General features: G+C 34.2%; 1 protein-coding gene across 7 annotated transcripts in view; it reads right to left on the bottom strand.

Annotated features, from left to right (window-relative positions):
- Positions 1 to 23549, bottom strand: part of LOC106478764 (disks large homolog 1-like) — a 124391-nt gene that overhangs the window by 50390 nt on the left and 50452 nt on the right. For 5 of the 7 annotated variants that reach the window (XM_022382404.1, XM_022382405.1, XM_013939326.2 and 2 more), the window contains one exon: positions 2776 to 2811. The exons of the other annotated variants lie outside the window; for them this stretch is intronic. In XM_022382404.1, the coding sequence (XP_022238112.1) occupies positions 2776 to 2811 (36 nt within the window). The remainder of the gene's footprint in view (positions 1 to 2775; positions 2812 to 23549) is intronic. 7 annotated transcript variants of the gene reach the window in all.

The following is a 23549-nucleotide window of genomic DNA, read 5'->3' as shown; positions in this document are numbered from 1 at the left end:
ACTAGTTCAGGTTTTCGAAAATTTAACAATAATAAAGAAATAAGCTTTAATTTTCACCCATTCGTGTGAAGTTGGTTACCGAATCGAATATAAAACCATTCGGCAAAAAGAAACTTCACAGTTCTTTATCATACGTAGCTAAGCCTTTCCCGACCTATTATATGTTTCTATTTTCTATTCAATTACCGACAAGACTTAAATGAATTAATATACAGACCTGTTAAGTCTTATGAATTTCACGGTCACTTCAGCTAATGGTGAAAGTGTCGTTTGAAAGAAGAAACTCTGAAAAAAAAATGGTGTCGATCGACTATGATCGACGACACACTGGACTACTTATTTATTATGGCTTGCGAGCACGGCATCGCTGTCATTATTAATCCAAGTAATATTTTAAATAGATGGTGCAAGCCATTTAGATCATATAGATTACTGAACGTAACAAAAAATACAAAATAAAAGTTAAAAATGTAAGTCACCCAAGATTATGTCGTGTGAACTGGATATCAACGCGTACATCACAGTTTATAGATGTACGTGTTTGTGATTACAATTTTCTTAGTTTTCCATTACATACTACAATTATTATTTTTATGAACAGCTTGTGAGTTACTACTAGACTTTTTTTTCTATCGTTTTTTTTGTTGTTGTCTTTTATAGACTAATATATATATATATATATATATTATTTTTCCCATTAGGTAAAATCTGTGCTCCGCACTCCCTCAAAAGTGAAATGGTCGCGATGCCACTTATGATTAGTGCCAAAAATCGGCGAGACCATACACTGAATCTTCATACAAGTACCAACATTTACTGGTCAACACATCGTACGGCACTTTATTTGTACATCAGCATGATGTTGTGCTGTGATGGAGGAGAAAGAACTACAATCCATCGTTTTTCATAAATTACTACCTCACCTGCACTGAAAATGAGGTCAAATAATGTAAATATTTTATTAAGTTCATATGAAACTAAGATTTGGCTAATATATTTTTAACTTACAGTTTATAATTTGGTTTTTAAATGATTTCATTAGAATTGTTTTCCCTACTTGTAAATTAAAACATTCCGAGTTAAATTTGTTTAAGTAATGAGATATTAGAGTCAAAAAGTTTTTGTAAAGTTAAAGAGATGTGTTGGATGTGCAAAACAAAAGAAATTGGGCAATTTTGAATTTGATTTCACATTAAGATCAGTCCCCTCCCGGTGCGTCAGACTTATAATGCCAAAATCCAAGGTATAATCCCCGCGGTGAACAGATTTCAAATAGTCTGCTGTGGAGCTTTGCGCTAAAACAAACAGACACTAAGAAAAAAGGCGTGATTTCAACACACATATACACACCCCTAGCTGTTGACAACATGAGACTTCACACCACTAAAGGTTTAAATGCAAAGTTCATACTTCTGCTATGTATGTAAAGGTGTGAATTTATAAACAGAATTGAGTAATGCAAAAGTGATATATGAAAATAAATATAAAACAAAAAACTTAACAAAATCACTTACATTAACATAATTATATGATTACTATGAAATTTTATGAACACAATTTTTTTGAAGGTAGTAACTCTTCAAAATGCATAGATTTACAATCAAGTTCACTTATATGAAAAATGGCTTCCAAAAATATTACTATTTAATATTTTATAATTCTATTTTGGATATTATTTGTTTGTTGAACTTAGCGGGAAGCTACTAAGGCTATCTACATTAGCCGTCCCTAACAATGTGAAGTTACAGACAAGAGGGAAAGCTGCTAGTCAACACCACCTACCCCAAACTCTTGGCTTACTCTTTACCTACGAATATGGGGATTGGCCATTATATTATAACGACCCCATAACTGAGATGAAGAGCATATTCCTCAACGGGTTTCGATTCTACAGCCCACAGAGCGCCCTACTATCAAGGCATGCCAGGCCCGAAGGTTGTGAATTCACACTTTCTTGTGTGTAGCTCCTGTATTATTACTTCATAAGGGTGAAATCACACGATTTTTTTTTCTTTATTAATTTTTTAAAGAGTGTAAAGCATGCTTTTCAAAGTTTTTGGATTTCTGTAGGACTCAAACGATTGCTTGCACTCTTACACAGAGGTTCGTGAATAATGGAATTGGACGATAAACAATATAAACTTATTTTATTTTGTATTTATGTGCATCATCATTTGCGAACCATTTTTACTTCAAAGATAATTCAAAATTATTGATATACCTTTAGATGTTACAGTGATAGTGCAAAAAAACTAAATATAACTTACAGAACATAAAAAGATTTATTTCTTTATAGCTGTTTTCAGGCTGTTACCTCACATTAAAATTTTTGTGGTTTCGCGAATTGTTGTCAGCCATGTTAAGGCTGCACATTTTTGTGCGGTACCTTTGTTCGACTTCATGCTTAATTGTACGTTTGTTGTTGGTTGTTCTTTTCCACGTGTCATTCTCCAGACGCTTCAGTGCGCTTTAAACCACATTTTTTTGTGCTTGCTCGTCAAGCTCACGAAATATTTCTAAGTAATTTATCTGCTGTCCAGTTGTTTCACATTAATTATCTTAAGTACAACCAACCTATTTATTTCCCTAGTTTAAACAACTAAACTTTCTGTAGTGTACACATATAACGCCCTGTTGCTTACAACATTTCATGAAATCGTTAATTATATTTTTTTTGTGTGTGTAAAGAAGGAAAAAAAAACATGCAAAAAAGGGCTAAGATAATACTCAGACAAGCTCTATATTATTAAGACAGCTTTAATGAAAAATTCTTACCTGATCACCATCTTGTGAAAGCCAACTATCGTTGCTCTAGGCAAAAAGAATAATAAAACAACTTAAGCATACTACTCTAAGTGTAACCTCCTTATCATTAGCAAATTGCAAAATGTATACAAACACTTTGTTAGTTGAAGCAGTAGTTCCACTGTGATTTAAAGAATTATAGATTTTATATCTGTAAACTTTCCTTCATAATAAAATACGTATTCGTGAAAAACTACGTCAATTCTTATTTCACAGACAACACCATATATGGGTGGTGGGCAACCTGTATCATTAACTTAGATGGACTGATAAAGAATTCTCAGCTGGTCATGATAGGGGTTTAGTTATATAACGTGGGCTTTTATGTTTTATTAACCCACCGAGAGCTGAAGGAAACCCGAGTGCTAATTTTAGTTGGAAAGATGAATGGCTAAAAACTGTCTTTCGGAATAGAAAAACATAAAGATGTATGAACATTTAAATACTATACCAGTATATTTTTCATGTCTAAAGCCATAAAGTGACTGTGTCACCGAACTAACTGTTGCCCGAAGTGAGCTTGTGTCCTAATATTGTAAACGATCTGATTTTTAAAACGAACTTCCGTTACACTGAAAGTTTTACTCTTTTACAGTTTATTTATTTGACCATTACTTTTATTGTTTTTCATGCTAAATCTCATGTTTACAGATTTTTCAAATATTTCTTCCATAGATTCTTACTTCTCATGAAACTGATCAATAAGATAAACTTAGCATTTGTTGTTTTTCAGAATCTATAATGCACACTGGAGAGGTTTAGATATTTTGATAATAAAGTTAGAAAACGAAAAACTAGGCCTAACATGAACTGAACGTATATACTATTACAGTCTTGTTTAATTATGCACAAAGCTAAACAAGGGCTATCTGTGCTCTGCCCACCACGGGTATCGAAACCCGGTTTCTAGCGTTGTAAGTCCACAGACATGCCGCTGTGCCACTGGTGGCCAAACTATGACAAAATTACTACTCTTACTTCCGTAGCGTTCAAAATAAACACCAACTTTTAATTAGCTCAGAGGATTTAAAAACTAGAGAGAAAAATCTCTCGTATCTAACACTAGTGAATTTTTGGAAATAAAGTGCGAGGATAGGTGGCACTTCCTAATACACTGGGAAATAATGTGCGAGGATAGGTGGTACTTCCTAAAACACTGGGAAATAATGTGCGAGTATAGTTGGCACATGCTAAAACACTGGAAATAAAGTGCGAGGATAGGTGGTACTTCCTAAAACACTGGGAAATAATGTGCGAGGATAGGTGGCACTTCCTAAAACACTGTGAAATAAAATGCGAGGATAGTTGGCACATGCTAAAACACTGTGAAATAAAGTGCTAGGATAAGTGGCACTTTCTAAAACACTGTGTGAATTCTTTCAATATTTTCGTCTCTAGCTATTTTGAGTTTGTTGTACAAATGGGTTCGTTTATGGAAAAACGCCGAATGGACTAGCTGAATTACATCATCAGGGATATTGAAACATATTTTATGTGGTACGCCATTTTAACTTGAATTCTATGTGAATGAGCACAGTGTTTGCCCAGAAGTCATACTCTATTATTTTAAACTTTTTTGTATTGAAGTTACCCATCCGATTTAATCACAATACTAATCCACTGATCGTTCTCTTTAAAGGTTACTTTATACACAAAAAAATATAATGATAATTTTCATCATATATACTGGTGATGTAAACCGTGGAAATTAAAAGTTTACTTGTAGTGAACTGAAACTCGAAAGAAGAATTAAGAAAAGTTCTGAACTGAGAGAATGTACGTGACATAACCACGTGGTTGTGGTGTAAAAAAAACGTCAGACAAAATTTATTTGACTTCCCTTATTAGTAATAAATAAAACCAAAAATAAATGTTAAACACAAAATCTAAGAAAAAAGATTAAACAATTCAGACACTGCACCAATTTTGATGCAAAAGTGGCTTTTCAATTTTAAAATCATAATTATCTTGTCTTTGTTTTACTTATTCGAAACATATACGCAGAATACATCACAATCACGTTCGCGTAGGTTCGTCATTGGCCTAAAGTGAAAAAAAAATTTGCTCTAACCACTCATCAAAATTGGTGCTAACATAGCTACACGAACACAAAATCACTGTAAACAAAATACAACCGTTGTTTAACGCTTGTAGGGAGTAAACAGCTAAGAAAGTACAAGGATCATAATAAAACGTTTGTATGTAGTTAAGCACAAAGCTACACAACGAGCTATCTGTGCACTGCCTACCACGGGTATCGAAACCCGGTTTCTAGCGTTGTAAGTCCGCTAATAAAAACGACTTTCGTCCACTGCTATCACATTATACAACAAGCAAAAAAAGCAGATATTCTAATTTCTGAAAGAAAATCATATTTTAAGGAACTGAAAGTGAAATTTCAGGCCTATTTTTAATCACTTATTCACGTTTGAATAAAATTTTAAAAAAACAACTTAAAGTATTCAGTAACAGATGATAACGTTTAGTGTAATTCGAAAAGTAATAGTGCCCTTACTATTTTTGTCTCAACAGAATATTAAACATTCATTTCATTTACTCTTTGTGTTTGAAATAGATATACACCTGTCTACACCGAGTGTGAGATACCCATGACGTATTTAACTTCATGATGCATGATCGAATAAAACGACTGAGTTTTTTGTTAATTAATATTTGATTACTATGACTAGTAGTAGATTAAAAACTTGGCATCATACGGTGCCGTCATGCAAGAACAGGTTAAAAATACATACTTCGCTAGTTTATTAAGATAATAGAACTTTCAACAAAGATATTTAAATAAGTAAATTGTTGGGAATAACCTTTGTTTAAATAATGGTAGTTCTTTAAGTATTTTATGTTGATTCATATAATATTAATATTATCAGAGTGTCATGATATAAAAGACTGTTTAGTTTAGATATTATTGATTAATTTATTTTTGTGGGTGAATATATTATTATTGTTTACTTTTTGTTATAATAAGAATTAAAATCAGAGATTGTAGGTTTTTTTTACTAATAATTCATTGATGTTGAGACTATCGAACATCACGTGCAATACATTGACGTCGAGAATATAGTAGGTGGGAAGACGATTAAGTGATAAAGATATAATTAGTGTGAGACGAGCGGAAGTAGCAGACAAGATAATAGCAAAAAAAAAGATTTAAGTTACAGACCAAGGAAAAGTTTGGCGTGAAGTTAACTATCGTAGATGTGATAGGCCTAACGATTAACATAGGCCTAGAGTATAATATGTTAGAGTAAGACTAACAGTAGAAAAGAAAATAAGAACAATAATTTATTCCGTCAAAGCGTGATTCTAAAGCAATTGAATCAGCCTGAGTGCACTTTGGCAAAAGGAACAGAAGATCTTCAGAGGAAAGAAGACCAAACGATTACGGTAATTCACGCCACAACTGTAAGTGAATCACATATAGAATACTAGTTCGATAGTAATAGAGAAAATAGTTCGGCTTGTCAACTGCAATTCTAAAGTAAATGAATAGGCCTAAGTGAATTTATTCGTTCGTTTGTAGTTAAGCACAAAGCTACACAAAGGGCTATCTGTGCTCTGCCCACCACAGGTATTGAAACCCGGTTTCTAGCGTTGTAAGTCCGCAGACATACCACTGTGCCACTGGGGTGCGCCTATATGGAATTTTGACAAGAAGAAGAGAACTACATATATATTGTTTATGATATGCCTATAATCTCTATAGTGTGAAGAATTTGTTGAACATGTGTTTAACTTGTTCCGTGCTGTTTATTTATCGTTGAATGTATCGCTAACAAGTCACAGACACATACTGTACAAGAATCCTAAGCCCAACAACAATATAATATATAGTTACTCTATTAAAAAATATAAGTAAAGGCCTTTTTATTTTGACAATTGGCGAAAAGGAAGAATATTTTAAATTCTATCACCCAGACGTCCGACATATTTCAGATTTCACCGTTAATTCAATACACTACAATAATGGAAACTTGTTACCAAATAAAAGTAACGTTCTTCTAGCTGCAAATATATATATGTATACTTTACAATAAAAATACAAGATTTTAGGTAATTTTCTGTGATTGCTTTTTTGAATTGTTTTGGTTTTTAATGCAAAGCTACACAATGGCTATATAGTAGCTTTTATTGGTTCATAAGAAATCCATGGCAGTGATTTTTTTCGAGCTAGTTAAATTAATTTCCTATAATTATTCTTCATCCTTATTTCTATTTTATTCTTTATTTTCAACGAGATAATTTAAACTGAGATATTTTCAAACACTTTCTCCCGGGCAAAGCAAGCAAACAAAAGATTTCTGGTGGTAGCACCACTACAAACATGATGCGATGACACGTTTTATTTAGTTATTGAACTATTAAATTAAATGAACACCCAAGAGTACTGTCTATGACGCTTAGTTTAATTCTGACAATAAATTATTAGTTTTCATTTTGTTCACCGGTTAAAATATTGTTTTGAATTTTTGTTTGTTTATAATTAAGCACAAAGCGACACAATGTGCTATCTGTGCTCTGCCCACCACTGGTATCGAAACCCGGTTTCTAGCACTACAAATCCGCAGACGTGCCACTGGGGGGTTGTGCTGATGCGAGCGTTTCTTGATGACGCACGCGACCACAAAAAATCATCTTTTCTTCTTCATTTTTTTAAACCTAACCCACGATAAACAAGAGGTACATATGCATGATTCAGCTGCGACTAAGAAACTGTCCAATCCTCCTTCCTTCCGATTAAACAAACGAATTAATTACACATAGTGTTATATACTTACGATATAAGTATCATATGTTGTGAGCTAGTAACTCAGCCATAACTGCACACGTTGCCACTAGCAAGCATCAGTTAAATATACTTTCATTTAAATATAACAGTTCGCTGATCAAATTCAGATATAAACACAGAGCTTCTTCGTTTGTTTTGAATTTCGCGCAAAGCTACACGAAGGCTATCTGCGCTAGCCGTCCCTAATTTAGCAGTGTAAGACAAGTGGGAAGGCAGCTAGTCATCACCACCCACCGCCAACTCTTGGGATACTCTTTTACCAACGAATAGCGGGATTGACCGTAACATTATAACGCCCCCACGGTTGAAAGGGCGAGCATGTTTGGTGTGACGGGGATTCCAATCCATGACCCTCAGATTGCGAGCCCTAACCACCTGGCCATGCCGGGCCAAACAGAGAACATTCACAGATGAGAGGAGGGGATTGTGGATGTTGGTAGGGTAACCATTGTTAGACAAATAAATAATCCGAGTCTTGAACTTATAATCGTGCAACTTTAGAATTCATAACTTAAGACGAATGTAAGAACTATTTAAAATACAAACGCTTACTAGAAAGTTTATATCAGCAAACAAAAGCTCGCATCTCGAATAACATAAGCAAGTGAAATTTAGTAATATTAAAATATATCGTTTTTGTAAAAAGAATTCTGAGCAAAATTAAAAGGTTGGAAAAGCAGAGCATGTGTCAAAAATTAAGACAATATTTTGCATTGATTCTGTGTTTATTTCCATTCGAAATATTCATATATCAATTTCAAATAAAATAGGAAGACAATATGACATCCTTCAGAACTATATTAAAACAATGTTCTTAACTAACAACATATTTTTCTGTTTCCTGTAAACAATGGTAGCTATCAGGAAACTTATATCTGCCGTAACGAATATTATTATGAATAAAAGACAGAAATAGTAACTGTGGCATTTGGTAGTCAAGGGTAACAAAACGAGGTCGATGTCACACAGCTTGAAGAAATCTTACATAAATACTATAATACACTAGAAACAGACGTGGTGTTATCAACATATGAGCATTGTCTCTTGCACAAACTTGCTTCAACCATAATAAACAAACTACAAATAGTAAACACACAATAACAGTAACACATGCCTGTCCCAACACAAAACCTGCAGCTTAATTTAACGGAATAAGAATAACAATGAATCCTAGCAATGAATGCGTTGATGGAGATTGTTGTTTTATTATACGTACGTAATGGTAAAACTGCCCTCTTCCTCCCTCAAGTATTTATTTGTCTGTAATGTTTATTTCTAATTTGCGATTAAAAAGAATATTACCAAAGTATGCATATCGACTATTTAGTGTTAGCTATTAAAAACGCTTACAGGAACCTGACATAAAACATTCAAAAACTGCAAGTTATAACGATGATATAAGTTCCTTTATAATATCTTTATGAGGGAATAAATGTGGTTAAAGCTGGCCTAACAAATTAGGATGCACAAGTTTTTCATTTAACATTAGGGCACGTTCCTACAAAATCATCATGATTATCTTATAATGAAGCATGACAGAGAAAGTCAAGTAAGGTTTCATGTATATTTACCCATTTTGGCCGATAACAACAAATAAACAAATTGGAACCACTTTTCATCATTCAATTTTGTATTGGGTCCAAAATGGGTGCGCCACAGTGGCACAGCGGTATGTCTGCCTACTTACAACGCTAGAATCCGGGTTTCGATACCCGTGGTGGGCAGAGCACAGATAGCCCATTGTGAAACTTTGTGCTTAATTACAAACAAACTCATTACATAATATTTTGAACAAAAGTACTCCTACGGCCCTGTCATTTTGTCTTACTAATATTTTCAAAATATTTAGAAAACACTATAATCAATGTAACATATGTTTCGTGGTGGCCTAATTTTGTGTGCATGTGACAAACGACAAGTAGACATGTATTAGTTGTAAACGTTAACTCACTTTGGAAGGATCGTGCCGATATAACATGGAAAACAGCACCATAGAACTTAAATACACATTCAATCTGGTGTTTATCAAACCTTAAAACAAATCTGGGTTTAGAATTGTCAACGTTTCGACAAGCGACTGCTATCGCAAAGATGGTTGAAGCCTTCACGTAAGTAAAAAAGGCTGAGAGATATTTTAGCATGAATAATGCATACCTCTGTTACTCAAGAAAACATGTGACGTCATTCAGTCAATTAAATTATCTGATTTTCTGTTGGTTTTGAACTTTTGTTTTTCCACATTCCTTGTATTCTTCACATATGTTCTGAGTTGTTATCTGCTCTGCCAACACGTCTTCGTTAGTTATTTTTATTTTATTTTATTTGGATTCTTATCTTCACTTAAACATCTCATAATAACAAATACAAATAATTCTATTGTTATTGTTATTCAGCTCAATTGCATATACTTGGATTGTGAATGAACAGAAATTCAATATATTCAACGAAGTAAATTCTCCGAATAAATAGAAAAAAAAAGAAAGAAAACCAACAACTTGAATAAACAAATGTTCTGTTTACATGAAAGGCTAAAATAATATAAACATCAGAAAAACATACATTTGAAAACAGATAAACCTTGATCTGGGAGAAGAACTTCATGGTTTATTCTGTCCAATTCAATGGCGGGTGAATGAAACTCAATATAATACAAACTTCGTAATTCAGTGTTCAGATAGGATTTCACACTTAACGCTATGACTGTACACTGCTGATGTTGGGGTAAGACTGTCACTGAGAGAGAGAGAGAGAAGGCAATACTGAGCATGCTGCGCGACCTTCGTTTAACCAATCTGATCGGAGATCTAAGAGTCCACAGAAACCACACAGTGGCTAAATTTCGAACTCGCAATCAATCTCACTTTTTCTAGGAAATTGTTACTATTGTGAGAGTACATCAGTCAGATTGCATTTTTTTTTCTTCTAAATTAGGATACCATCACAAAAACACACCACCATACAAAGGACAAATAAAACTATAATACCACCATTATTATTACATATATAAAAAATATATCGATCATAATTTTAATTTTATCCCTTCTAACCAACTGGATGTAAACCAGTTATACCTACCAATAGATAATATTCGGAGTAGGATTTAGAAATAATATAAAATAATATACAATTGTACATTCTAATGTTATGTGTGTCAAAATGATCTTACAAGATTCAGTTGCCACCTTAAAGTATATTTAATACTAACTGGAGTACCCGTCCCCTGGACGGAAGTTATGTAAATTCATGATTAATGAAAGGTTATCCTGGGACATGAAAAGTTGCTTCCCTTATATGTAATTGTACAAAAAAAAAAAAAATGCAAAAACGCCAATAAAAACTGCAAAAAATGTGAAACCGCAAATCTACATGCATCTCCTCGTGGATCCAACAAACCTTCATAGCAAATTTGGTGAAGATCCATCAGAAGGGGTTGAAGTAGTGGTAAAAAACGCCCATAAAAACCGCATAACTGAACATTTGTATGTACCCCCCCCCCCCCTCATGGACCTAATGAATCGCCATACCAATTTTGGTGAAAATCCATTCACACATTAAACTCGATCAGTTTGTCATTTTTGTCTAGACCAATCGGCCCAAAGTGTCTTTTGTACAAGATATGTGTGGTGTGTATCACGTGTTGTGGAATAGGTTTAACCTCGCAATCATTGAGTGGCCCTGCACGGCCATCACGTTCGTTCAGAGTAGTCTACGTGAGTAATCTAGACAGGTCACTTAACTGTAGAGCAGCAGAAGTTATTCTGATTAGTTTTACATTTTATACACTTTGTGCATTCAAATACAAAATACAGCCTACAAAAAATGTTTCGTACTCGAAGCACGAATTTTCCCCCTAGTTATGTATTGTATTATTGGAAGCAAGATGGTTATTTCCAAGTTGTTTTTTCTTCCTTTAATCAGTAGTATTCACTGACCTAAGATTATTTCAGGTTTTATTATATTTTTCATATAGGTACATGATCATCATGAGGGTTAGAATGCCAACTTCAGGAGAGATGTGTGACTTATTTTTTACGAAATGAGGGTGGAAATATTTTAATGAAAGCGTTAGGCAAACACTCGCTTTAGTTAAACTTGTGTTAATAGTTGTTGCGAGTATCGAACTTTCAATATTGTTAAGACTAATGAGTCACTAAACCAGATTCAGTGTAATATTGAATAAAAAATTATTATAAAATTACAATTATACAAACTTTATCATATATATATATATATATATATATATCATAAGCTACCATGTAATAGTAATATTACATGATAGCTTATGATATATGTATATGATAAACTACCATGTAACAGTAATATTAACTACTACGGGAACAAATTATTTACTGTTACTAAAACTTCAGAATATTATAAGTTCCCTTTTCCTTGGGCAGTTTGTAATATGTATTTGAAACTTGAGTAGTAATGTTTTACAGCCTAAAAGTATAAATCTAATTGAAAATTAATATAACTTTTTTCATCCAAAGGTTCCTAGATTTTTCAATTCCCTTTTGTTAAGGTGAACAATAAAGCCCCCACCACCACTTGTTAGGTAACTAAAAAATCAATAGAGAATATCTATCACTTTATTTAAGAAAAAACGCTAGTACAATGATACAGCTCTAAAAATACAGTTTAATTTTAAATTATTCCATAAATTCTAAATAATCACAAAAAGTGGAATACTAAAACGGATAGCGTGGCCTTGTGATTTGTGTGTGAGCTGCGAAACTGAAGATTTTTGATTTGCAGTTAAAATGCGTTGCACACTTTTGGCTGTGGGTGCGCTATAGGATTAACGGTCAAGTCCTACAATTTGGTCAGACATGAGTAACTCAAGATTTGGCGGTAGGTGTTGTTTACTAGCTTCTTTCCCCTAGTCTATCAATTCAGGATAAGAGATGGCTATACGCAGATAGTCAGTTTGAGTCTCGTTGCCGCAAAAACGCGCTCCGTACTTAGTGGCTACGGGTATGCTATAGAAGTGATAGACAAACCCTACTATTTGGTCAGACGATGGTAGCCCGAGAGTCAACGGTGAGTGTTGTTGACTAGTTATCTTCTCTCTAGTTTATTCGTTCGAAATTACAGATGTCTATAAAAGGTTAACCCTTTCCGTGTCCCGTTGCCGCAAGAACGCACTCTGCATTTTGGGGCAGTGGGTGCACTATAAGAGTTACGGTCAAATCTTACTATTTAGTCAGGCAAGAGTAGCCCAAGAGGTCAAGAGTTGGTGGTGGGTGTTGTTGACTAACTGCTTTTTCCCTAGTCTGTTACTTCAAAATTAGGGAGATAGCTATATGCAAATAGCTCGTTTGTGTCCCATTGCTACAACCACGTGCTCCATATTTTGAAGCAGGGGGTGTGCTATAAGAGTGACAGTCAAATTTTACTACTCGATTAGACTAAAGTAGCCCAAAAGATGACAGTGTATTTATTTGGCTAGCCGTCTTCCCCACTATGTCTATTAATTCACATTAGGGGCGGAAATTCGAAGACAGCCTTGTGTAGTTTTGCGAAGTAAAAAAAAAGAAAAAAAGGGGGGGGGAGAGTTTTTCTATTAGTACAACAAGACAGTGAAGTGGCCGAGATGAATGAACTCTATTTAAACATACTATTATTATTACAAAACCTTCAAAGCGATTTATGTTTTTAACTTCTTTGCGCCCAATGTTTGAAAACATCTGTTCTGAGCCATGCAAAACGTTTTGAATCCGTCTGTAGATGCGCTATACTTAATATCCTTTATATCAAGAGAATTCAGTTATTGATATTGCAATGTTTCGGATTTTCAACTTGATTATTTTGAAATTGGTGAGTTATGTGGTATAGGACTGTATCATACATACTTCCTCCTTTAGTTGATATGTAAATTTTTCGATACTTCTATTTTTCTTTCAGTTCAGCTTCGATACAGAGAGTCTCTCAAGTAAGCAACTCAACGTTCCCTTTCTCACGTGCACGCAAATTCACTAGTTGGCAATTGGCCGGGTTTTCTTACAGAAAAAATAGCCCGTGACGAGGTGAAATATACGACTACCTTTCCTGTCGGCGGATCGAATATGGAACTTAGATCACGATGAATGAAAATGATGTGTAAAAGGTGGAGTCATGGGCAAACTGGCTTTGTGTGATGTTATTAAGTTTGTATGAAAAGCCACTTTTGCCCCCTGTAAGAGTAGATCGAAATCTTTGCTGGATTGTAACCTTAACTATTAACTTCTTGATTTAAACTTTTAGCTATTAACTTTAAGTTTAACTTTCAAAAGAATTGGAGCTTGTTTTAGTATTTTTCGTAACGTGCGGTATAGGCATTTGGTTTGTATTATATTTCAAACTTAGCTTTGAGGTTTATTTAAGGTTTTAGATTTTATATCTAACTACTCATGAACCTTACAGTGGGGGAGCACAATGAAGTGAGAATAGTAGCAATTAAGTTTCTTCACTCTTCTCTTGCTAATTCAAAACGTCCACAACAAATATTTGCTCTTGTGTTTTTGTATTGTATTGTGTTTTTGACTTTGTTGAATAACGATTGTAGTTGACATTATTTGTGTTTCGATTCTTTCTTCGCTACGAACTCGGGAGGAGTTCGAAAAGACAACACACTCCATGACTCTATATTATCTAAACCTCTTCCAGTCAGGGGGCCTTAACTGACTACTCTGGGGGAAGTCCGTGCGCTTAGTTAACATGCGATATTGATAGTCGGTTAAAACTTCAATTCTGTTAGAGAGTTCCAGCATTTTGTGTTTCGTAGTTGTCAACACGCTACGAGAATTAGACTGAGGTTTTAACAATATTTACGTTCTGTATCTTGAGTAGGTTTAGACTATGGTTAGATTCGAGGCTGTGACAGACTAATTACCTATTTTATATACATAATTGAACTGTTTTTCTTTTCTTCATATAAATCACAGTCATGAATGCCACAACAAAAACTAAATTCATCGTGTTTTGAAAGTTACAAGTCATCTAACCCAACTGTAGGTGTTATCCAATATTTATGAATTTTTCCTTTTTAACAGTAGCAGAGGCTTACATTGTAATCTGTGCTTTTAAACTTCATGTACTTTGCGAGAAGAGTGGAATTAAAGTCTGAACAGACAGGGTGAAAGCCTTGAGGCTGTTTTTCCTATTTCGACGAAACCACAGTATTGCTTTCCTTAAAAAAAAGCAGTTCTGTTTCCTAAAAAATTAAGCATTAATATTTAATAGCTTCTAAAGCGTTCATGAAAATGTAAGCCCAGTGGATTTTTTTATGAGTTTGTAAAACACAGAGTTTATACTTCACTGCAAAAAAATGTCCAGTTGACAATATCTCTTTAGGTTGGAAAACAAATTGATATTAATAACTTTCGTTTTTACAGAAACAATTTCATATAATTATAATAAATGAGATTTTTTACATAACTATAATAAATGAGTTTATTCCTGTTTTGTACGGCAATATGCATTTTTTTCCCCACAAATTGACAGCAGTATTAATAAATTATGTCAAAGATCCCTTTCTAAAAGAGTCCTCAAAGTAAAATAAAATAAAAAGTTTTTTTCCAACAGGAAAAGAAAACCGAATAATTGTCAACTGACAATAACTGATGTATAATCATATCTGTTCTTTTGATGGATACCTTTTGGCAGAAAGAAACAATAAAGTTGCCATCCTAGTTGCAGGTGGCGCATGTGTATGTACAGATATACACATATTGAATTTCCTTAATAAAGTGGGAGTGAAAACCCAGATGCCCTTCTTTCTGTAAAAAGCATCTTACAAAGGAATGTATTATTTTAAAGTCTGTCGCAAAAGACTTTTAGGGGATCGAAGCAATAAAAGGTTGCACAATACAGTGTAAGCTACTAGACACGGTATGTACCAATCTGTAGTTTCTTTTTCTTGTATTAGATTATGTTACAATTGTCAGTGCCCTTTGCAGTGTAAGCTACTAGACACGGTATGTACCAATCTGTAGTTTCTTTTTATTGTATTAGATTATGTAACAATTGTCAGTGCCCTTTGCAGTGTAAGCTACTAGACACGGTATTTACCAATGTGGAGTTTCTTTTATTTTGTATGAGATTATGTAACAATTGTCAGTGCTAAAGACTTTAGGGGATCGAAGCAATAAAAGGTTGCACAATACAGTGTAAGCTACTAGACACGGTATGTACCAACCTGGAAAAAAAAAGAAACTCCACATTGGTACATACCGTGTCTAGTAGCTTACACTGCAAAGGGCACTGACAATTGTTACATAATCTCATACAATAAAAAGAAACTAAGATTATGTTACAATTGTCAGTGCCCTTTGCAGTGTAAGCTACTTGACACGGTATTTACCAATCTGCAGTTCCTTTTTTTTGTATTAGATTATGTAACAATTTTCAGTGCCCTTTGCAACTGCTATATTGTTGCTTTTATAAAAAAACGCAAATGCTGACTCTGCTATTGCGCAATGCATGTCCAACTGGTGAAACTACAAAGTATATTCCAATTGAGGGTGGTGTAGCGCAAAAGAGGTCAAAGAGAAGAAAGATTGAAGCAGGTGATGCAGCTTTAAAATTGTCTGAAGAATGTCACTGCCACTGAAGCAAATAATATCATAGACACAATAACATCTATCTGGGGTTGAACTATATGATGTGTGATTTGGAAGTGAAAGGGGTGATCTTTTCTATGCAAAGTTTCGGTTCGATAGGCTTACAAAACCAGCTTCCACACTTGAAGATGTTCAGGACGCTGTAATATATCACTGATAATATTTGCTGCGAATTAAGCAAAGACTGAACGAAGAATTTGAACACTTTGTGTATATGGTATGTGAAAGGTGAAATTTGTATGAATTTGTTTTGGCCAATATTTAAAAGACTGGTTTATAGCATTTATGGATTGAACACAATTTATGTAAATAAGTTCAGAGAAGTGGCAAAAATTATCATTCTACAGACCATCGTCCTTTCATTTACATATAATATATTTAATATATATGCATACTGCATACGTGTGTTTTTAAAATCTCCATCTCAGTTTTGGTGCCCCTACATAATGACACCTGAAGCAGCAGCACAACAGCCATTTTTACATTTTCTTTTAAGGTACGTTAACTCATTCATTCACGATTCTATCTGGAACTGAACACACCTAAAATAAGGCTAGGCCAAAGTTACATTACGCCCAACTCTTAAAATAAACACAGCATGGAACACGGAAATCGAAATATAAACACTTTTCTTTTGTAGCAAATCACCCAACGTAAGAACATTGGTTATTCATAGAAAGTTTACACGATAATTCTTTTGTACGAAAACAACTCGATGATAGTGGCTTTCCACAACTCTATTTTAGCAACAGAAATCCGGTATTACACACGAATGAGTGATATTGAAACCTGGTGAGTAAGTGTGTAATGGACGCAAACACACACACACCAAAAACCACATATATTTTGCTCGGGGAAGTGATTGATAAAGATGGGACAGTAGGAAGATCTTTGGAAAACTCCTTAATAATACACTTACTAATGTGTTTGTTAATATAAAGATGAAATACGTAATTTAAAGCGATGGTTCTGCATGAGAGTATATAACAGTATGTTTATACACATTGGATATTGGGATTTCAACGGCTAACTTACGTGAATTTGTGGCTTAAACTTAGGCAAAAGTTATGGACCGGACAACGATAAGTTATTTGTTTATGTTGGATTTCGCTCAAAGCTAAAAGAGGGACACCTGCACTATCCGTCCCTAATTTTGATGTGATAAACTAGGAGAGAAGGCAGCTAGTCAACATCACCTACTGCCAACTCTCAGGCTACATTTTTCCAGACCAACTAGTGGAATTTGACCGTCACTCTTATAACGCATCCACGGCTCCAGGCGCGTGGCAGGATTTGTGTGTGTGTGTGTGTGTGGTAACGAGACGCCAACATTGGAACTCTCAGCTTTACATTCCGGCACGCTAACCGTTGAGTTACTCTTGGCCTCAGATGATAACTACCTGTTAAGATGTTCTAAATCCTAAAACTTGTCTCATAAACAAATGGTATAAACAGCACTTGAACTAAGACTATATGGTGTAACCCAGCAGGCCGATGAAGTCTAGTATTGGGGTATCGTCAGCACCGGCATACAAAGAACAATGTATATGACTGACATACGATTATACTCAGTATACAGTTAACTTAATGGAAACTCGTACTGGGCCAATAAAGATTTATGTGATTTAAATTATTATCATTCTTATTATGATATTACGTGACATACACATTACTACTATGTGCCATCTCTTATTATGATATTATATGACATATACATGTATTACTACTATGTGCCATGCTCTGCCAGGTAAAACTTAGTCTTGAAAATCGTGTGATAAATGCAAATATGGATTTCTTTATTCATTGCTGCTAGCCATTGGAGGGCAATTAACATCATTGGTAGCACTAAGTTTGATCATAGTAATGTAATGAAGCCAGAACAGCATCAGTGTGAAACTGTGAAACGTTTACGAAATAATAATATATGTATTTTACTTTCAAGCACGAGGCTGCACAATGGCCTATCTGTACTGTGCCTCTGGATGGTTTATAGTGACTTTTAACGTTATAAACTTTTAAACTTACCGTTGATCCCCAAAGAGCTACTTAAATATATTTGTACTTTAACTGAATAAGAAAAAAAGTTCATAAAATAGATTTTGCCAGAAATTCCTATTAACTTTATTATATATTGTTTTGAAACTAAAGGGGACTGTTACTCCTTTTTCAATCCAGACTTTGTTACTAAGATATCAAAGCAGAACACTACATGCGTCCATTTTATTGTATCGTGAAATCCAGATATATTTATTAAATAGTGTTACATGAAGTAAGACATTTATTGAAAAATTTTATGCAATTTCATGTATTTGTCGTGAACAACGAAGAGCTTGAATTTCGAGTTTCATTTCTTTCTCAACATGTACAAATGTGTTATTCTCGAGTTACTGGACTTGCATAAATTTATGCAAAATGGTGTAATTTGTGTGCGTGTGCATGTAACTCAAGTAATTAAAATGATTTATTATTCAAGATACTGATAAATCCATGCGAAATAAAAACAAATTCAAATGACTATCAGGAACATTTAGATATGCGAGTATTTTACTTATTACCAATTGAAATCACTAATTGAAAGCTTGAACTGATCACCAAGGCTCACTGGTTTATTTATTTCTATCTTAATTCTCTAAATTTTACTGTAAAATGTGGTGAGTGTGTACTATGAAAAGTTCTTAATTAAAACGCCAAAATTTATATGATCCACAAAAATGTTATGTTTGAAAGATGCTAAAGCTCAATGGCCACACAGTCAAAATAGTTACAAATATAAAAAAAAATAATTTGGAATTAAAAAGCACAAGAAAAAAGAATAAATTATTGGTTTATATAATGAAAACAGTATATTCCTCAAAACCTTTAAAAAAGTTTTGAATGGTGCAGTTAAAAGAACATTAGTATGCTGTAACTGGGAAGTTTAAAATCTAAGAAGAGGAAACATGTCAACAAATAAAGGAAGCCATCCAGTTGAAAGGAAAATGTCATTCGAAGAATTTCAATGTGAAATCGATTCCCGACCTTCTCATAAATACAGAATACGCAAAGTTCAAAATCAGTAATGAAGCTGTTCGAAGACGGTTCCAAAAAAACGTAGTCTGCATGGGAAAAGTTGCAGCAAAGAATCTTATTATTTGGCATTTGAACATGGGTGAGAATTTAAGCTTTGAAAACGTAGAAATAAAAACAATGGAAGAAGGAATGGCATAACATGGTATAGATTGATAAACAAAAACTGAGAATACAAATCATTGTGGTCCCGTTAAATGAAAGGTATTTGAAGAAGGAAAAAGATACGACATAAAAGTAATGAAATGGGCATCCTGAAGTCTCCCTGCTTATCTGTTTTAAACTTTGTAGTACCAGTTGTGACAACTTTGGGAGATTGTACAGCAAAAATGTAAAAAAAACAAGAGGGAGTCCTCATTAGCAGCGGCACTTGAAATTGTTTTAGGCAGGATTAGAGTAAATTAATCTATGAGACCTTTTTCTCCCTTTTTTTATTAACTATATTTTGTGCGCCAGCAACACCGAGCATGGGACGCGTGTATACCCGATTTGACTTTATTACGCATTAGGATCTTTACCATCCAACCCTCAAATTGAAATTCTTTTAGGGAAGATTAGAGCAAATTAATCTTTGAGACCTTGGGCGTGATCAAGTACATCAGCCGAAAGGGTTTGACCTCCTCGGTCCAAAACTGTAATTAGATTTCAAATCGGTCAAGAGATGACGGAGATATGAGCTAAAGGTTTGTACTTGAAAAAAATAAAAACAAACTCAGAGGCATTTTGTGACCCGCTATGCCGCGGCTAAAAACCGGTTGGTAATATAAAAACTGATAGTATAAATCCATATCTGATCGATTTCAAGAAACAGCTAAAGCTGAGAAGGACCTATTCAGTATTGATTATTAAGTTTATGTTCCAAAACGAGTGTCTTATACCTAATATTGTAATATTGATTTCAAATACACAACATAAATAAAATGAAAAATGTACAACTTTCACTTTGAACCAGTGCTATATGGACACGCAGAAGCCATAATGCATAAAATCTTGGGTTAGTACATTCCCAGGTTAAAAAGATCACCAACTGCTACAAACAACTAGCTGCAGTCAAAAATCCAACAGGAATGAAGCTCATGGATCACCAAAGAGGATTAGTTATTGGGTGTAATAATGAAGGTTTAAGTGTTATAGACATTTCAGCTCACCTTTTCAGGCTAAGTTCCACTGGAGGTGAAACGAACGCGACGAGATGCAATGTCAAAAAGGAAGCCCACAAGTTAATTACCTCTATTTTCTGTACAAAGTTTTTCAAATGTATTATGACATGAAACTACTGCACATTTGGCATTAAATATTTCAAGAAAACTCAGGATTGTAGTTCCGCATATCTACCATTTACAGGGTGCTCCAAACTCCTATATATTATGCATAGACTGTAGTCCATAACACTCATCACAGCATAACTTCAAGTTGTTGGCTCTTACGGTGCCTTGAGCATTACATCTGGGGGGGTAAAGAAAAAGAACAATGTAGAACCACAATGTCAAGCGACGAATCTCGCTATTCATTGCTTGCTTCATTTGAACGACTCTGGGTGTGTTGGTAACTTGCAGAATGCCTTGGACATGACTGTCATTCAAATCTTATTTGAACGAGTCTGGGTGTGGTGCCAACTTGAAGAATGCCTTGGACATGACTGTCATTCAAATCTTATTTGAACGAGTCTGGGTGTGCTGGCAACTTGAAGAATGCCTTGGACATGACTGTCATTCAAATCTTATTTGAACGAGTCTGGGTGTGCTGGCAACTTGAAGAATGCTTTGGACATGACTGTCATTCAAATCTTGAGGGGGGGGGGATTATTTGCTTGTTTCGGATTTTCTCTGAAAGATGTCCAAAGGGCTATCTACGCATAGTCCTCCACAATTTCGATCTGGAAGGTGGCAAGTCAACAGCGATCACCGCCAACTCTTGAGCTACTCTTATCTGACCGAATAGTGGGGCTTCACCGTCATTCTTATGCCGCACCCAGGGGTGCGGAGTGCGTTTTTTCCTTGAAAGCTGAAGGCCCATATTAAGTAAAGATATCTAGCTCTGTAAATTTATTCACAAAATTATCTCTCTACGTAAATTTATAAAATACACTCGCTTGAACAGCGCGTAATTAAAAATAAAAATTATTTATTGTCTTTATCATTAATTAAATTTTGTAAAGACTATTACTTAGACATTCATATCTTTGTATTGACTAACGTGTAATCGGAAAAATTTGTTTCACACACCATAGTAAGGAATCTGGAAATGTATGATATGATTAAAACGAATGAAACAAAATCATATGCTGTAGCTTTTATAATGCGCAAACAACCTAAAAAAAGACAATTATTTTATTATTTTGCGTGCATCATTCTTAGCACTCACATTACGAATTTCTAAGTCTTGTATATGGTTAACATTAATTAGCACTTAGCCACTTTTCCTTTGCATGTATATTCGATTCAAAAACTTAGTTAGCTATTTACCGTTAATGGTTACGTATATGTTTCGTGTTTAATTATTTTATCGATGAATATTTAAATTTTCAGCTTCAAGCTGTAACTTAAAGCTTAAAAAAAGGATAGTTGCATTAAGATATAAAGCCTACTTTAACAGACAACCGATTAAAATAAAAAATATTGATCTGAAGATATGGATATTTAATGAAACCTGGATAATCACTTACATACAGAATGAAACACGGATTATCATCAAGTTCTGATAACACTGTCTTTAGATATATTGTACTTTATCAGAAGACTAACTTATTTTAGAATATTTTTCGAATGAACATAATATTGTCTGTTAAATAAGTAATTGAAGATCTACTATAGCAGAGTGTATGTAGACACCTCACGAAATGTATGGTTTCTAACAAACAAAACACGAACACTGAGTTAACTGTTCATTAAAAATGGACGAATCGATTAAAGCAGAGAAAATCAACATATAAAATCTGGTATCTGCGCTTCTACTTTATAATCTACCGAGACGTATGGTCGACATCAAGCACCATAATATTTTTTAGTCCTACAAATAGTACAAACACTGGTAAAACAATTCGAGACCAGATAAAAGTGTGTGATAACATACTGCATTAAGCTATCAAGTTTCTATTCACGATTTAAAAAAGCAATTATTAAAAAAATATATATTTATTTAAAATATTTTACTGACACTGGCAAAAAAATTAAAAGAGCAATCAGAGTTGCCAGTTTATTTTATATCATCTGGCTAATGACTCATTTTCAAGAAAATAGCTTCCATAAATAAGGTATTGGTATTTTAAACCTGAATGACACCTTATGAACACATGGGCTAAATTGCCAGGTCAGACCTATAGGTTTGAAGCACAGTCGTCCCTAATTTTGAACTACTGACTAGAGAAAAGGAAGCCAGTTTACTGCTTTTAAATCGAATAACGGGATTGATTTATAACGCACCCAGAGCTGAAAGTGCGAAGTGTGTACAGCAGCACCATGGCGTAAATCTTGAACCTTCCGGTACGCAGCCTAGCACGCTAACATCGATTTATTTTTTACATTCAATATATTAACACTCAAAGTTTATTGAATTTCTTGAGCACAACTTTAAGGTTCCATATTATTGGAGTCGAAAAGCGTAAAAAAAGACAGATCGAAATATAATTCAGCCAATAATATTTGATGGACGTATGCATAACACAGACACGAGCATTCTAAATAAATAATAAAATTGATGTGGTGTAAAAATTAATACGGCTTGCGAAAAACTATAATAAAATCGCGGGTGATAAAAAGCGAAGATTCGTTTCACAATTTTATATACGGCCTTGGATAATTAATGCCACTTATTAAAAGAAAACTGTTGAATATACAAGAGTGTTTAGTGTAAGAGTTATTACTTAGTTCATTAAAAAACAGTTGATAAAAACATATTTTCATTATAATTTTAATGAGGTAAGGATAAAAGGGTAATTCTATTGCGTTTATGGCTAATACGAGTTAGTTTTCCCTTTACATGTCGTTATATGAAAACCTATCTTGAGTTACGAGATAATCTATACGATTTAATACTTTTACATTTCAACATCAGTCATATTCCGGTCGTGGCATCGAAAAGCTAAAAAATCAGCCTTTAACGATTTTGTAACAATGGGTAATCAATCAACAACAACCTGATAAACATAGAACTGGGGCCCGGCATGGCCAGGTGGTTAGGGCGCTCGACTTGCAATCAGTGGGTCGAGGGTTCGAATCCACTTCACACCAAACATTCAGATCGTGGGGGCGTTATAATGTGACGGTCAATCC

This window comes from Limulus polyphemus, unplaced genomic scaffold (genome assembly GCF_000517525.1).
Source record: "Limulus polyphemus unplaced genomic scaffold, Limulus_polyphemus-2.1.2 Scaffold247, whole genome shotgun sequence".
Lineage (NCBI taxonomy): Eukaryota > Metazoa > Arthropoda > Merostomata > Xiphosura > Limulidae > Limulus > Limulus polyphemus.
This window is presented reverse-complemented; position numbering and strand designations above follow the sequence as displayed.